Source organism: Mytilus trossulus, chromosome 10 (genome assembly GCF_036588685.1).
Source record: "Mytilus trossulus isolate FHL-02 chromosome 10, PNRI_Mtr1.1.1.hap1, whole genome shotgun sequence".
Taxonomy (NCBI): Eukaryota; Metazoa; Mollusca; class Bivalvia; order Mytilida; family Mytilidae; genus Mytilus; species Mytilus trossulus.
Window position 1 is genome coordinate 53954589 of NC_086382.1, and position 16873 is coordinate 53971461.

The following is a 16873-nucleotide window of genomic DNA, read 5'->3' on the forward strand; positions in this document are numbered from 1 at the left end:
TTAAAAATTACTAATGTCTAGTATTTCTTGTTTAGAACCACGGTTTAGAACTTGGTACAGACATTTCCTTAGGCGGCAGAAAATGAGAGTGATGACTCGGTACAAAGGAAAACACATACCGGAAATAAACTCGTCATAGATACGACGATTGAAATTTGATATTTGCGCCTTATATTTACGCCAGACACGCGTTTCGTCTACGAAAAACTCATCAGTGACGCTCGAAGAAAAAAATGTTTAAAAGGCCAAAAACAAAGTTGAAAAGCATTGAGAAAATACAACTAATACTGGCGTCACACATAGGCGTATAGCTCCGGCGTGTTACAAATCATTTACGCTGCCAATATGCTTTAAACGTGTATTGGGCGTACTAGAAGCGTACCTAAGGCTAAGCGTTTATTCGACGTTCATGTTGGCGTATGTTGTATGTTTTTTATGCTACATAAAAATTTCCTCGGGTTGTAGCTTTCATCAAGCGTATTTACTTTCCTTCAGTGGCTAGAGGTATAGGGGAGGGTTGATATCTCATAAACATGTTTATCCCCTCCGCAGTTTTGCACCTGTCCCAAGTCAGGAGCCTCTGGCCTTTGTAAGTCTTATATGATTTTTAATTTTAGTTCCTTGTGTATAATTCGGAGTTTATTATGACGTCCATTATCACTGTACTAGTATGCATATTTTTTAAGGGGCCAGCTGAAGGACGCTTACGGGTGCGGGAGTTTCTCTCTACATTGAAGACCCATTGGTGGCCTTTGTCTGTTGCCTGTTCTATGGTCGGGTTGTTGTCGCTTTGACACATTCCCCATATCCTTTCTCAATTTTACCTTTGTATTTCGACGTACTTCAAACTTATGCAACGCGCTTTGAACGATTGCTTGAGCGTTCCTATGGCGTGCAACTAACGTATACCGACTTTGTCAGTTTTCTCTGTTCGTTTGGTGCACGCTGGTCTATCCGCCAATGTGTGACGCCGGCATAAGGCAATCTATTCCTGAGGTAGAAAAACCTTAGTATTCCAAAGAAAACGCATGAAATTTAACCAGCTATATTGCAACACATGACAGATTCATAGATGTTACCGACTTTGAACAGACAAAAATATAAGGCTAATTGATAACTTGGCGTAAATAATAAATTTATGCGAATTTAAAAAAAATAAGTAAAAGTGCTCTTTCTATAAGGATACTGTTGCACCGTATTGTAATTTTTTCGTCATAAGTACATCTCATTTTTTTTCAATGGGAAAATATAAACTCAAGGCAGTAAGACTATTGTCGTGGCTAAATAACTCTTAACTGACACGATTTAAATTGTCCAACCCATTAACAGACTGTTTTCCCCTATTATTCATTAAAATGTGGTATAACTCAACTTATATAACAATTATGAAATATTTATCGATGACAATTGATTTTTTAGAACCAAAGTACTATTTTGTGTCCTTTGAATCATATCTAAAAATGGTTTTTGGCCTTTTATCTAAAATATTGCTATGCGAACAAGCATAAAAACCACATACTTGCGCGACGCCTTTTCGTTTTACTTAAAATTGCGCAGGCTATCCATTTTTTTTAATGGTGGAAAATGTTCTAGGATAGATATCATTTTGTCAGACACTTTTCTTTTTTAGATGTGATTCTCATAATGTGCCAAAAATTCTGTATATTTAACAGAGTTTAACATTAAATTGTGAGTTTTACTCTTAACAGACGTATAGCCAACCCGATTAACAGACCCACCGCCGATATAGCCACATACTCAATATAGATTAACCGACCCATCTCTCGGTTAGCCGAGTGTCGGCCGTGTTCTGAGGGACATTTTTTTTTATCTATAATGATGAGCTAATGTACCTGTGCGTAATGTGAGTAATCTTTAAGATTATCAAATCTTTTACTTACATTAATTTGTTGTTATTAAAGCTAAATATTTTTGTCATTAGAAATTGTTTTTCGTAAAAAAAATAGTTGAACCGCCGTCACACAACTTTCAATTTGCTATGTTTTGCATTTTGGTAAAAGCCAATTTTGTCCGGTATGGAACCAGTCTACAATTCACAAAGGGAAGTAATTCGTTTAAAAAGTGTGTAATACAAAATCAATTGGGTAATTGGCAAACTGACGATTTCCGGGCATGGTTAACAATATTTCCGTGAAAATGAGGATGTGCTATCACATTTGAAATAAGTTACAACCAAACTTCATCCCTGAATCTTTATACCAATGGAAAAATTTAGAAAAGGTTCTAAGTAATTTATGGTTACGAAATCCCATGCTTAATAATTTACCAGTAAACATAGATTATGTTCGTTAAAATCAAAAACGTCACAACAGGCAAGGGAATATCGAACGAGCTGTGAAACATAAAAAAGTATGGAGCTTTGGAATACCGAAACTATTATATGTTTTTAACCCAGAAGTGTTTTACTGCAATGAAGTGTCGGATTAATTACATGTCCTACAACTGTCAAATTCAAGGAAATATATTTTTCGACCTATTTTCGTATGCAACCGGATGTTACATACTATGATTAGGTGGTATTACATTTTGTACACCTTATGCACATATGCTCGTTTGCCACACAATACACAAAATGTGTTTTGGAAACAGCCGGAAACCCATTTTTGGATTTTTTTCTTCAGTCACATATGGAAGGGCAGACTCGAAAATTACTGAACTAATAAATTGATATGTTTTCCGTCCGTGGTAGTTTTTTCCAAAAAATCGGAGGTTATGCATTTTCTTCATCCAACTTGAACGATACTCATGTCGTCGACTTGATATCTAATTGTTCTGCTTAACTATGTACTAGATAAATTGAAAACTTAATATGCAAATGGTGTTTTTAAAATAAAACACCTCGTTATTGAGAAGAAAATTGCAATTTTGTTTTTTTCTATTAACTTTTAAAAATTTTGTCACTATAGTAAACAAAACAGGAAACATTTATCGCCTTCTCTAACAAAGAGCTTCGATTCTTTTGATCTATTTCAACCTGGTTTCCGACTGACCTATCTAATGAGTCACAGAAACAGAGAAGATGTGTTCGGATAGCTATATTTTTTACTGAAAGTACTTGACGACAGTCTTTCAAGTTGGATGATGAAAATGCATATCTTCGAAAAAAAAAAAATTTTGTGTGTGTGATAACTAGGGTTTATAGTCTTCAAACACTAAAATAATCTAGTCTGCCCTATCACGAAATATTTAATTAGATTTTTTTTAAATATTTATGAATTTTCGAAAATTTCACATGACAACCGATCAGACAATAGTTTTAATTTGAATCAATTAAGACAAGATCATTAACTGATGCTCATTGATAATTTTTTTTTTTTTAAATACAACTGACATATAAGGATCGTAATGGTGCAATGTGGATACTTTTATCGGTTTCCAAGAGCAAAGTTGGTAGCGCATCATCCCTACAATGGCTTCCATTCCTGCGATTGTGAAAATGAACTGGCGTAATGGGGAGATAATTCTGACAAAATACAATCCTGACTGGGAAAGCGATCCTGTTTATCTTTTAACTTAAATAAAATCTCACAATTTTGTTTAAACGGAACAATTGCAAACTCTTCTTCTTAACTTCGTTTTGTTGATTATTAATGTGACTATTTCATTACAGAAAATTTCAAAACATTACGTGAGTATTATAGGATATTTTCACTTTTGATTTTTTCAGCTTTTGAGATATAAAGTTTATACACACAAAACTATAGGGATAAGATTGAAAAATGTATAAAACTATACAATTTTATCGAAAATTCAAAATACAGATGGAAAGCAAATGTAGCCTAGAGTATAATTTCTTCTTTCATCGCTAGTACTACATGTAAATGATGAGGCCTGAATTAATGAAACTAGATGATTTTGAGCATGTTTAAATGGACTAGTTATACCGTGTATAACAAGCAGATGACCACCTGCCTTTTAAATTTATTACAAAACTTTTAAGCTTTCGAAAAACTAAGGATGTTCTTATCCCAGGCATAGATTACCTTAGCCGTATTTGGCACAATTTTTTGGAATTTTGGGTCTTCAATGCTCTTCAACTTTGTACTTGTTTGGCTTTATAAATACTTTGATATGAGCTTCACTGATGAGTCTTATGTAGACCAAACGCGCGTCTGGCGTACTAATTATAATCCTGGTACCTTTGATAACTATCCAAAAGGCAAACTTCTTATGCATCCTATAATGAACGAATTATCATTGTAGACGGTAGATGTGGAGGATAATTGAAACATAATTGATAAAAAGGTTTCTACTTTGCCACAACTAGAGACAAAAATATAATTTTACGTAACATTTGGTGTACCCTTTTCGTAGAAGCAAATCAAATATCTTTTTAAAGTGTCACATGGACAAATAATGTGACAACTTTTGTAAAGTTTTGCAAGAATCTGTTTTAGATTTTACTGGAAAATAAGCTGCTGTTTGTTTACTGACTTAGTACCCATAGCCTAATAGCATCAGGACGAATCGCGGCTATAGTTTGAATATATTTGGGATACACTTGATGTTAAAGGAAAAGCAACCAAATGACTTAAAAATGGAATTTAAACTTCAACACAATACCTTCAGCAAGAGGGTGTTGTCTACACACTTGATTTATCGATATAATTAACGATCCTTCCGTGTTTAACATAAAATATTTTTAAGAAACTATCAAATGTTTGCCACCAAGACCACGACAACCAACACTCGAGGTATACGAACATAAGTATGACCGAGTAAAATGAGATTTTTTTTCATAGATCTGAACCCCCAAAAAATCATTTATCATTATATGAAGGGCGTTTATTTATGTCGCACCGATTTTCGTTTCATGAAGTTTCTTCTTTTTCCCCATTTTATTTTAAGTACCATGCTATATATTGTCCCTTCCTTATACCTGTATATCATTATAATAATGGGTTCGAAGGAGTACCGACTACAAGAAACCATTGTAAAAGGATGTCTAACTACCTTTACCTGTCAAGTCATAAGTGGCTATTGTTGGGATATTAAAAAGTTCTTTACACGTTTAAGAGCCTTTACTACCATTGTTCCCGTGTGCCTAGATGACCGATTGCAAGGCATATTCTGTCCCATATCTTTCACTTTTATATAGTCACAGCTTTTAAAAGAAATAAAGTTTTAGATCATCCTTATATTATCCACAATCCAATTTTCAAAGCTCATAGCACTACACAACAGAAACGATACATATACAACATGAAATTAACATGTAACAGATTATGCATGTAAATAAGATCTATGTTAATAGAATTAGGTAAAAATTTGAACATTATTTCCTTTAAATGATAGAAAAACAAAATATCTATATAGTATTTGTACATGTAGGAGGTCATGGCGAATTGAAGTATGAAAGAATTAAGGACAATGATAAAATATCGTAAATTGGCAACTTTTCAAACAGAAGAAAAGGGCGCGCGCAAATCGACCGGTCCTTTTTTTCTACTCTAATCTTATAGTGCATAAACTATTACATTTATAATATAATGCCATCGCAAATTCAAATTAATCATTATTGATTTGTAAATATTGGAACACTTTCATTTGAATATATAATTGCTTAATAACAACAATAGTTAAACATGCTATTAAACTTTAGTATTTACTTATCAGCACCAACCACATTAGAAACTACAACCAAACCAGCCATTACAACAACAACTACGAAAGTTACAACTACCAAAACAACTGTACGGACTACTACATTGTCAACAACTAGTTCTTCAATCCCAAGTACAAGTAAGTATACGTGAATATAAATTATGACCAAACCTAGCGATGATAAACTTTACATGATGAGGTTGAAAATACCTAGCTATGGTAAAATTTCACTGAGGTAGTTAAACATACCTAACCATGGTAAACTTTACCCGAGGCAGTTGGCATCTTACTTTCTAGATTAATACAAATAAAAAATGAAATAATTTTCATTTTTTGGTCATGGTGTTTGTTGTTTTGTTTTCAGTTTTTTTATTGACCTTGTTGTTGTATTCTCCCCTGAAAATATTCATCTTGGATTTAAACTGTTCATTAAAAATAGATAAATTGTGTTTTTAAAAAGTAGTTATGAATAATTAAATATCTATTTTGTTCTCATTATTTCAGGTCTTGATAATAAATTTCGATTATAATAAAATTCATTGCTTTTAATCTAAGTTTTATCTACTACTCTGACAGCACCAATATCAACAACACTAAAGACAACACAAACAACAACACCAACGCCAACAACACAGACAACGACACAAACAACAACAACACCAATTCCAACACAGACAACCTTATCAACAACAAAAGCAAAGGGTAAGACAAAATAACTAAATCAAATCCACTGACGAAAACATTATTATACCTCATAAGAAAGCATTTTTTCTGAGTTGATCTGAACTTGTATCAATAGAGTAAGCATTTAGGGTTTGGACATTGAAATCACTAGTTATATGTAAAACGTTTTGAATTAGACATTTATTCACACACAAAATAGAAAGAAATCAGATGTGACTAAGATATCGTCTTAAGAATATTTAAATCCAATTTTCCCATAAATTATTAAAACTCTGTAATAAACTTAAACAGTACAAAATTTAGATGCATGCCTTAATCTCAAATAATCCTATTAGTGTTATCAATTCTAAAATTATATCAACAATATTAATATACTCATGTCAGTATTTAGCTACTGGGCTAGTGAAACAATAAAAAGATGCATCAAAATGTATTTAATAATACATCATTATTTGAAAAAAGAAGCACAAATCTTCTGAACCTCCGAAATCTCAATTTTGATCAGTTAATAAAAATCGATCAGTCAAGTAGATCACCTTTACTTCAACCACCGACACAACTTTAACAAGTGAATCGAAATCTTTGCTATTTCTAAAATAAAGCAACGTTATCCAGTATAATTCTACATGCAAGATAATAGACACACCTATAAGACGTAGTGTTTGGTTTTGACTTATCTTGATACATAAAATTGAGAATGGAAATGGGGAATGTGTCAAAGAGACAACAACCCGACCAAATAAAAAAAACCAACAACAGCAGAAGGTCACCAACAGGTCTTCAATGTAGCGAGAAATTCCCGCACCCGGAGGCGTCCTTTAGCTGGCCCCTAAACAAATATATACTAGTTCAGTGATAATGAACGCCATACTAATTTCCAAATTGTACACAAGAAACTAAAATTGAAATAATACAAGACTAACAAAGGCCAGAGGCTTCTGACTTGGGACAGGCGCAACAGTCTTAAAGTATTTTTGTAGTTAAAATGATATATTTCAGTATAAAATGTATATCTTCAAGGTTTAGTAGAATGTATGGGATGTAAGCGGATAGCGGAACCTCACGACTGTGAAAAAGTAATAACATGTGCTGAACATGAGGTACTTGTTTTCATTAGTATACAATTTATTTAAAAAAGTAATAACATGCTCTGAACATGAGGTACTTGTTTTCATTAGCATTCAATTTATTTAAAAAAATAATAACATGTGGTGAACATGAGGTACTTGTTTTCATTAGCATACAATTTATTTAAAAAAGTAATAACATGTGCTGAACATGAGGTACTTGTTTTCATTAGCATACAATTTATTTAAAAAAGTAATAACATGTGCTGAACATGATGTACTTGTTTTCATTAGCATACAATATATTTAAAAAAGTAATAACATGTGCTGAACATGAGGTACTTGTTTTCCTTAGCATACAATTTATTTAAAAAAGTAATAACATGTGCTGAACATGAGGCCATAATAAATAATAGGTTTGTTTGCCCAAACGCTACCTACCCAGAAAAAAGCTGCCTACTCAAATTCTTTTATTGTCCTGATTTGAAGAAGTTTTTTTTTAATTAAATAGGCATGAAGACTAATAAACATCTGATACTACAATTTCTTTTTTTGAAAAAAAAAAAGAAAATGCCTACCTACCAACCCACTGTCTCAAGCTTGGGTAGGGTTTGGGCAAACCAAAATGTTTTTAAGTGTGGCCTGAGGTACTTGTTTTCATTAGCATACAATTTATTTAAAAAAGTAATAACTTGTGCTGAACATGTGGTACTTGTTTTGATTAGCATACAATTTATTTAAAAAAGTAATAACATGTGCTGAACATGAGGTACTTGTTTTCATTAGCATACAATTTATTTAAAAAAGTAATAACTTGTGCTGAACATGTGGTACTTGTTTTGATTAGCATACAATTTATTTAAAAAAGTAATAACATGTGCTGAACATGAGGTACTTGTTTTCATTAGCATACAATTTATTTTGAATAACTTTATGTTTATTTTAAAGAAACATTTTAACGAAACTCAGTAATTGAAACAGCCAGTTGCAAACACGTCATTTCGACTACGTTTTTTAAAGTAAAAAGGAAAAGCAAAATAGTATTGATAAATATAATTTTAAATAAAATACATAGCGGCTATTGAAGATGTATCATACCGATACTTTTTATATACAGGTCCAATATCACCATTGATTATTCCTTTATTAGTCTTTGTTAGATTTGCACTTTTAAATTTTTTTATGCAGACATATTTGGCATGAGTAAAGTTTTATCATGTCTAGTTCTATATATATAATATTTTACATAACATGTCATTCCATATAAGAAAATAATCAACCCTGGAAGTTTACCAATCAATTTTTTCCTGTTTACAAGCTAAATAACCACGTTACCTCAAGTATCAATATTCTCTAATACACAACATAAAAAATAATGTTGCTCTGGGATACCCATGATGTTTATTTCTTTACTCGGATTTTTTTACTGCAGTGGATATTTTTTCGATCCTTTTTCGAGTGTAACCAGAGGTGACGAACTACAATTGGGTGGTATTACACCTACACATGTTTGTACATCCTAAAGACATCCAATTATCATTATTGTTTCAATGATAACTATAAACCAAACACGCTTCTTCATCTTCTCTCCGTATGAGCTTCCTTTATAAGGAACACCAATGATTATCTCCAAGTAAAAGTACTATTTACACATTAAAATATATGTATGTTATATATATTTTAAAAGTTAATATCCACCGGTATAATACACAGTAAAAAACTCTTCTATTTACACATAATATCCGAGTAAACTGTTTGTTTCAGACCGTCAACCATCCATTGCCTCAAGCAACTTTAAGCGTTTGATATACAGTTTATAACACATCTCCCTTGTTTTGATTTCTATCATGTTCATTATCTTGTCCTCTCTAAGTGTTTGTGAGAAATGCCTACAGTCTATAATTAGCCTGATGATACTTGATTTAGATTAAAAGACACTGTGCCAGACTTCAGCTGTTATATGTTGAGTAACATAGGTCTTGATTGGTTGAAAGTATGTAATTCACGCACATCTGTAAAAAAAAGTTCGAGACATAGGTTTATAGGAGTGCCATTACAACTTCATGCGTTTTTGTCTTCTACTGGATTGTTGTGTATAACGTCAAATTAATTGTGAAGAAAAATTACACAAATGATTTAAGTAAAAACAAATCAAAGAGTGTGTTCAAAAGTCTCATATAAAAGAAAACAAAATGGAAATTTCAAACTTTCTAAAAGAGCATTTTCGAACCTGACGAAGATCAAAGTCACAGTTGTGATTTCGTTGACCGTGACGTCATATCTGTAAAAAATGACGATAATTCTATTCCGTTTTTTATTTCCATTTCCCCCCCTCTTGGATGAATAAAGACAACAGTAAAATACCGCTGTTCGGTATTCATCAATCGATTGAGAAATCCGGGTACAAACTAAAACTGAGGGAAACACACCAAATATGCGAGTAGAACTACGACACAACAGAAACACAATATTAAAATTTATCACACACAGAAACGAACTATAATATTACAACAGCAATTTTCCTGACTTGGTGCAGGACATTTAAAGAAAAAAAATGGTGGGTTGAACCTAGTTTCGGGGTATGCTAAACCTCCTGCTTTTATGGCAATGTTAAATATAACATTAAAATTACAACATTACATGACAGGACTACAATACAAATAAATGGGAGAACATATATAAGGCAGAAAAACACACGAATAATAGCTACATAAGGGTACCAGGCTTAAAATCTAATACACCAGACGACCGTTTCGTCCACACAAGACTAAACAGTGACGCTCAAATGAAAACAAAATTCGAAAGCCAAAACAAGTACAAAATTGAAGAGCATTGAGAATCTAACGTTCCAAAAAGTTGTGCCCAATAAAGCTAGGATTTTCTGCCTGGGATAAGAACATTATTACTTCTCATTACAAACTTTACAAATAAAAGATTGAAGAACGATTTACTAAACTTTTCAGCAATGTTCAACAGACTTCTACATTACTCCACAAGGACACGTATTTTATGACCTTGGATGCAGAACAAATCGAGTAAGTCATATATTTATTGCTTCAATAGTAATTTTTTTTTTATTATTAAATGCAAAACAAAATGTTAAATTGTATTTCTTTGTTTTAACATACTGATGATGGTTGTTTTAAAGTCATTTATATTTATTTCACTATCATTAATTTTGAATTGCAACATTTTAAACTATGTAGAAACCACATAAACTGTACAATTGTAGTAAGAATCATATCCCTTCAATAAAAAAACGATTTGTCTGTTGCCTTGGTGTTAATTTGAAGAAACGACAAGATAATATTTATAATAATCCTCATATCTTTAAGGTCTGCGATGCCATTTCTAAATACGGAAAGAGAGATACCGTTCAGAAACGCCAAGATGGAAACTTATACGTATGCCAGGAATGTTGTAATACGGAACACTGTAATCGGTTTGGTTGCATAGATAAAGGTACTGTATACTTCATGGAGCAAGTCTGCTTTGAAACCAAATGATCACCAATATTTAAAAGAAAGAAATATAGCATACAACACTACAAACAGAATACAATGAAGTACTCATATACTTTTTTGATGAAGGCTCACAAGGAAGGTTCATTCTTTTTTTCAAACTAGAGCAAACATATGTGTTCCAATACATTATACTTAAGATGTGACTTAGGACGCAACTAATAACTGAGTTTTGGGGGGAAAATGTCATTCTTCATACTGGAAATTGGTGATACAGTCTGGATGTAAAAGTATAACATTACGTAAGTGAAAGGTTAAACAATTATCAATAATAGCATGAATTGATAAAGGATGCATACTCTTGACACATATAAAAGTTGAGATGATATCTATGAACAAAAAAATGTTTGAACTGGGATTAACCAGGAAGAATCATTGTGATATATGTAACGTCTGTATCAAAAGGTCACTGCATTTGCACAGAGAGAAAAACACAAGGAGCCATTATAGACAGAGATTCTTTTCTGCGTAAAATAGTGGAATTTCTGGTACAACAAAACGGAATAGACATTACGAGTATGACATATCAAAATTTCACTGTAAGGGGTCTTTTTGAAAAAAAGCATGAGTACGTGAACTTATATGAAAGAAAAACTGTGTTAACATCAATGAGTCATAATCCTAGCGAACCGAATACATAAATCAAAGAAGAAAAAAGTACAAATATCACGTAATTTTTATGAGAAAACGAATATATCTTAATTCTAAAGCAATGTGACGGACTTTCACATTTAAATACACTTATCATAAGTACCAGGACTAAATTTAGTATATACGCCAGACGCGCGTTTCGTCTACAAAAGACTCATCAGTGACACTCGAATTCAAAAAAGTAAAAAAAAAGTAAGAGGGACAAAACAAAGTAGACATAAGCGATGTTGGTATATCTTATGTATCTGTCGACTGGACTTGACATACCTGTTTAGATCTTTTATGCATCGTTGTTTAGGTGTCATTACTGATAAAATGGTTCATGATTAGTCTAAATACAATCATCAAAGACGTCGCGGTAAACAGGAGATGTGATAACTAATATTAGTTTGTTCTCATTTATGTATCAATAATATACTTTGCTGCCGTAACAACATATGAATAAGTTTCATAGTCGTAATATCATTGTAGTATTTTTACAGCTAAGCTGAATAGAACTGTTTGTTTTAACTGCGTAGACGTGTCCAAACCAAGTGACTGTGATGTAATTGAAATATGTGATGTCGATAAGGTAAAAATTATTTATTCTAGGCTAAAATTTTAACACAATCAAATGTACATTTATATCCGTTTATGACAGTTGTTATCCTTTCGTTTGATTTTTAATCGCTATCTAGAAAAAGAATATGAAGGTCGATTTAAAGCATAACTTTACGACAAAAGAGATGACTTCGGCTTCCCAATTGTGTCCTGTTCATTTTTCAACCACGAGTTCTAAATGGTGAAGTTGAAATCATCACTTCGTAAATTTAATGGGCGACATCACGAGTTGGATGACTGTAATTGAATATCCGTTATACTGATGATTTCGAATATTTTTATTTTGTCGTTACTACAATCCTTCTCTTTTCACGAACTTGAACTACCGAAATAGACTATTTACTAACTGCTTACCCTTCCGGCAAACATGAAATAACCCCTGTTTTTGTTGGGGTTCGTGTTTGCTGTTATACCCTCATATGTATCATTTTTACCTTTTGTTAGCATATAAATCTATTGCAATAAAAATTCATAATTTCAAATAAAATTTGTAGATTTAGCTAACTAATTCCTTATATTTGTATAAAATAACATTCGTTTATAGTGGAACATTGTTTTAACAATGAATTAGCTGCAATCAAAATTTGCTTGCGAGTCCCTCTCTGTGATCACAAATATATAACTCTGGCTCATCAATCTATCATGAAGGGAAGTAATTTCATGCAATTTTCATTCATAGTCTATTTCAAAAATGATAAAAAAGTTCTTTATATTGATATGTAATAATTTTAAACGTTTCAAATTTATGAAATTATATTCGTACATCAATTGTTTTGATAGATCAATAACAAAAACTGAAATATATTGCATTGATTCATTTTGTAATTATTCAAAATAACATCAGAAACCTAAACATAATTATAAAAAAATTAAACCTGTTAAGGGGAGACAATTCTCGTATAACTTTTTCGAATTGGCACATAATACCACGGAATGTCACTCATCATACAAATGGCACATCCATATAATTAATTAACTGCACAATCGTGCTCCACCTCAAATGATGATTCTGAATTAGAAATATAACCAAAAGTTGTTAATCTATAGATAGTGAAGACTAATGAAAGCTAACCCACTGTAAAAATATTTTTTTGCACTTTTTTAAAACTTCCTCAGGAAAAATTCTCTAGCCACTTGACTTTCATAGCTCAAAATTAACGTTTTTACAGAATATTTGAATAAAGTAGTTACAGATTATATGCTTCTCAAAGTGCAAGACACAATAAGAATCGTATGCTTGCACAATCTTACCGAAATACGGATTTAATTAAGTCCTAAAATATTTGACATTTCTTCGTATATTTTTATCGAAAACCGGTTTAAACAAATCACACGTACTTTTTAAGATCCGACTAAATACCTATTTCCCGATATGGTCAGGTAAAATTGCTACTTTTTTGTCTGTTTGTTTCGTTCACGTATCGTTATCTGTATATTCGACAAATTCGATGCAACTGATGTACAAGTGAGAGGGTTAGCGCTATCAACACAGTTTAAATCAACAATTGTCTACATTTTAAAATGCCTGTACCAAGTCAGGAAAATAGCAGTTATTGTCCATTCTTTTGATGTGTTTTATCATTTGAATTTGTCATTTGATTTAGAACTTTCTTTTTACAATTTTAGTATTTTAGTGATTTTACATTTTGTTTTGTATATTACATGTTTTCCTCTTTTTTTACAATGTTGTTTACAGTAAAAACCAAGTTCTCTAATTGCCTAAATCAATAGAAACAAGCAAACGTTTAATCCTATATCTGCGTTACGTGAAAAATGTGTTGCCAATTTTTAGATAGGAATTCTATCAAGTATAAATTCAAATCTAATTTTATTTATATTTTCACATTTTCACTTTATCGATAGTTTTTATTAATTTGTGATTTCGATTTCTTTTCCGTTACAGAAATGCTTTGCAAGACATTACATTACTGATATGTTCGTGGAAAGGTGGAGATTGGGATGTGAAGATAAACGGGTATAACTTAAGTTTCCTTTTATAAAGAGTCATTCTGTTAGAAAAATGCTATGTGGGTGACAAAAACCTTTCTGAGCTGAGTACTATGTGATAGATGTTATAGAGCAGAAATGTATGTTTTCCTTCTTCTATCATGAATCAGATTCAAATATTGAAAAAAAAATGAAAGTGTAGTGCAACAAACATAAAATTGTTACCAAAAAAACAAAACCCCAAAAAACCATTTAACTGCAATTACCTTTAACATCTAACCAAAATTGATCTGATCAGCACTCAGTCAAAAAATCAGAAGAGAAATAGAGTTTTAGAAGTAATCTAAGTATTTGAAAGGTAGATGAAGCAACATCAAAACCAAAATTAAAAAAAGTTTTCCATTCGGCCCAATTGAACGTTTCGACATAACATTTGTAATTTATCTTTTGAAAGATTAAATTATTTCAATCGAATACAAAATGATGAACTCTTTACATTTGTATTAACGTTTCTTTTATTGAAGGGATACAGTTGTATCCTGCATCAACCCTCTGTTATTCAAATAACAGTGAAGAATCGGTACACATATATGATTTTATTCATTTATTTGTACTTATAATTTTTTTTATCTACAGAAATGTACAGATATCGCTAAGTATTCCATGTATGCAGGTCACCCTAAAACCAAGAAACAAGTAATAGGTGGATCTGATGGGTTTGACTTGTGTTACTATTGTTGTGACGACAACTTCTGTAATAAGAAAGATTGTGAAAAAGGTAACAACCAATGATGTCTAAAACTACCTTTGAACGAATGTATGTGTTTTCTTTAATTTGTTACTTTTTATCCCAAACACTTGAATCTGTTTCTGGTTACTTAGCGACAACATGACGTCACTCTGGAACGGAGTGAGTCACAGGTAATTTATGGGCGCGTGATTTGTCCAATTTAATACGATTTACGTTTGTGAAACAGCAATATAAATTCCAAAAGACATTTGAGATCCCTAATCTAGAATCATAAGTTATCATAACATAAGCCTGTTGTTGTATAAACACTCCGAGACTTACCGTTTTTAATTTTCCATGGATTTCGCTTTTGTTATAAAAGTTAACATATGTATATGTCCTTGATAAATATAAAAAGATAAAGTTCTACTTCAAAGTGTATTTGAATAAATTTGTTGTTTTATTATTTTAGGAAAACTAAGTACAGCAGTTCAAAAAATGATGACAACACAGACATATATATCGACTAAGAAGATGGGACTGTATACTTCTCCAAGTACGCCATAACATCAAATGCACACACACAAGCATTTTTCAACTTTGTAACTGCCGTACGTCTTGTATAAAAATGAGAAGCAGAAATAAAAAAAAAATATAAATAAAAAGGACAATGATGTCTCACAAAGTTCTTGAATTATCTTAATCGAATCTTTCACAAGTATATTAATTTTAGTCTGATTGGTCATTTTCATTTTAGAAACATATGAACAGTCTAACCATTAAATAGTTCATATTAAAGATAGAAGATGCGGTACGATTGTCAATGTAATGACTATCTACAAGAATAAGGTATATAATCATTTCAGATATTCCAAATATGTAAATTAAGAAGAGTTTCGATGGTTTGCCTACATCCCATCTAGTTATGTTCAGTCAATTCAGTACAAGTATGTCATTGTTTAGTACAGATAAACAATATAGGATTATTGCATGAATATTAAGAAATATTGTACCGAGTAGAAATTTATATTGCACGAGCTTGTGAGTGCAATATATGTTCTACGAGAAACAATATCCCCCAATATTCATGCAATAACCCTTTTCTATCTACAAGAATAAGGTATATAATCATTTCAGATATTCCAAATATGTAAATTAAGAAGAGTTTCGATGGTCGGTATATCTCTTTCATATTCATTTGATAAAATTTACTGTTTGCAATAGCATGAATTGTTCTATATAATACGAATGTTCTTATCCCGGGCATAAAAACAATGCCGTATTTGGCGAAACCTTTTCAACTTTTGATCTTCAGTGCTGTACAACTTTGTACTTTTTTCACTTTCGATCTTTTATATCTGGGCGTCACTGGTGAGTCTTGTGTGAACAAGGCGCGTTTTTGGCGTATTGAATATTAAACCTGATGCTTTTTGTTATCTATTAATGTTTTTCTTTGTCTAATATGTTCTCTTATTTATTTGTATTGTAGTCCTGTAATATTATGTTGTCATTTCAATGTTATATTTAACTTTGCCATTAAAGTGCGAGGTTTGGTATGCCATGAAACCAGGTTCAACCCACCACTTTTATTCCCCTTTAAAAGTGTCCTGAACCAAGTCAGGAAGATGGCCATTGCTATATCATTGTTCGTGTCTGTGTGTGTTGCTTTTTAACGTTGAGTCGTTTGTGTTTTCTCTTATTTTTGAGATATTGAGATAAGACGTGGCACGGTACTTGTCTATCCCAAATTCATGTATTTGGTTTTCATGTTATATTTGTTATTCTCGTGTTGTTTTGTCTGATGCTTGGTCCGTTTCTGTGTGTGTTGCGTTTCGGTGTTGTGTCGTTGTTCTCTTATATTTAATGCGTTTCCCTCGGTTTTGGTTTGTTACCCCGATTTTGTTTTTTGTCCATGGATTTATGAGTTTTGAACAGCGGTATACTACTGTTGCCTTTATTTATTGTATAGCAATATAATATTTGAAATTAAAAATTGGTTTAAACTAAGATTTTGTCTCTGCTGACGACATGAATTTTGAAGATTTATT

General features: G+C 31.8%; 1 protein-coding gene across 1 annotated transcript in view; it reads left to right on the top strand.

Moving 5' to 3' along the window:
- Positions 1 to 15483, top strand: part of LOC134686348 (uncharacterized) — a 49323-nt gene extending 33840 nt beyond the window's left edge. The window contains exons 3-12 of the mRNA XM_063546025.1: positions 3632 to 3649; positions 5638 to 5763; positions 6202 to 6327; positions 7330 to 7409; positions 10340 to 10411; positions 10712 to 10838; positions 12031 to 12119; positions 14052 to 14123; positions 14732 to 14873; positions 15298 to 15483. Of these exons, the coding sequence (XP_063402095.1) occupies positions 3632 to 3649; positions 5638 to 5763; positions 6202 to 6327; positions 7330 to 7409; positions 10340 to 10411; positions 10712 to 10838; positions 12031 to 12119; positions 14052 to 14123; positions 14732 to 14873; positions 15298 to 15392 (947 nt within the window). The 3' untranslated portion in view covers positions 15393 to 15483. The remainder of the gene's footprint in view (positions 1 to 3631; positions 3650 to 5637; positions 5764 to 6201; positions 6328 to 7329; positions 7410 to 10339; positions 10412 to 10711; positions 10839 to 12030; positions 12120 to 14051; positions 14124 to 14731; positions 14874 to 15297) is intronic.
- The last annotated feature ends 1390 nt before the right edge of the window (positions 15484 to 16873 follow it).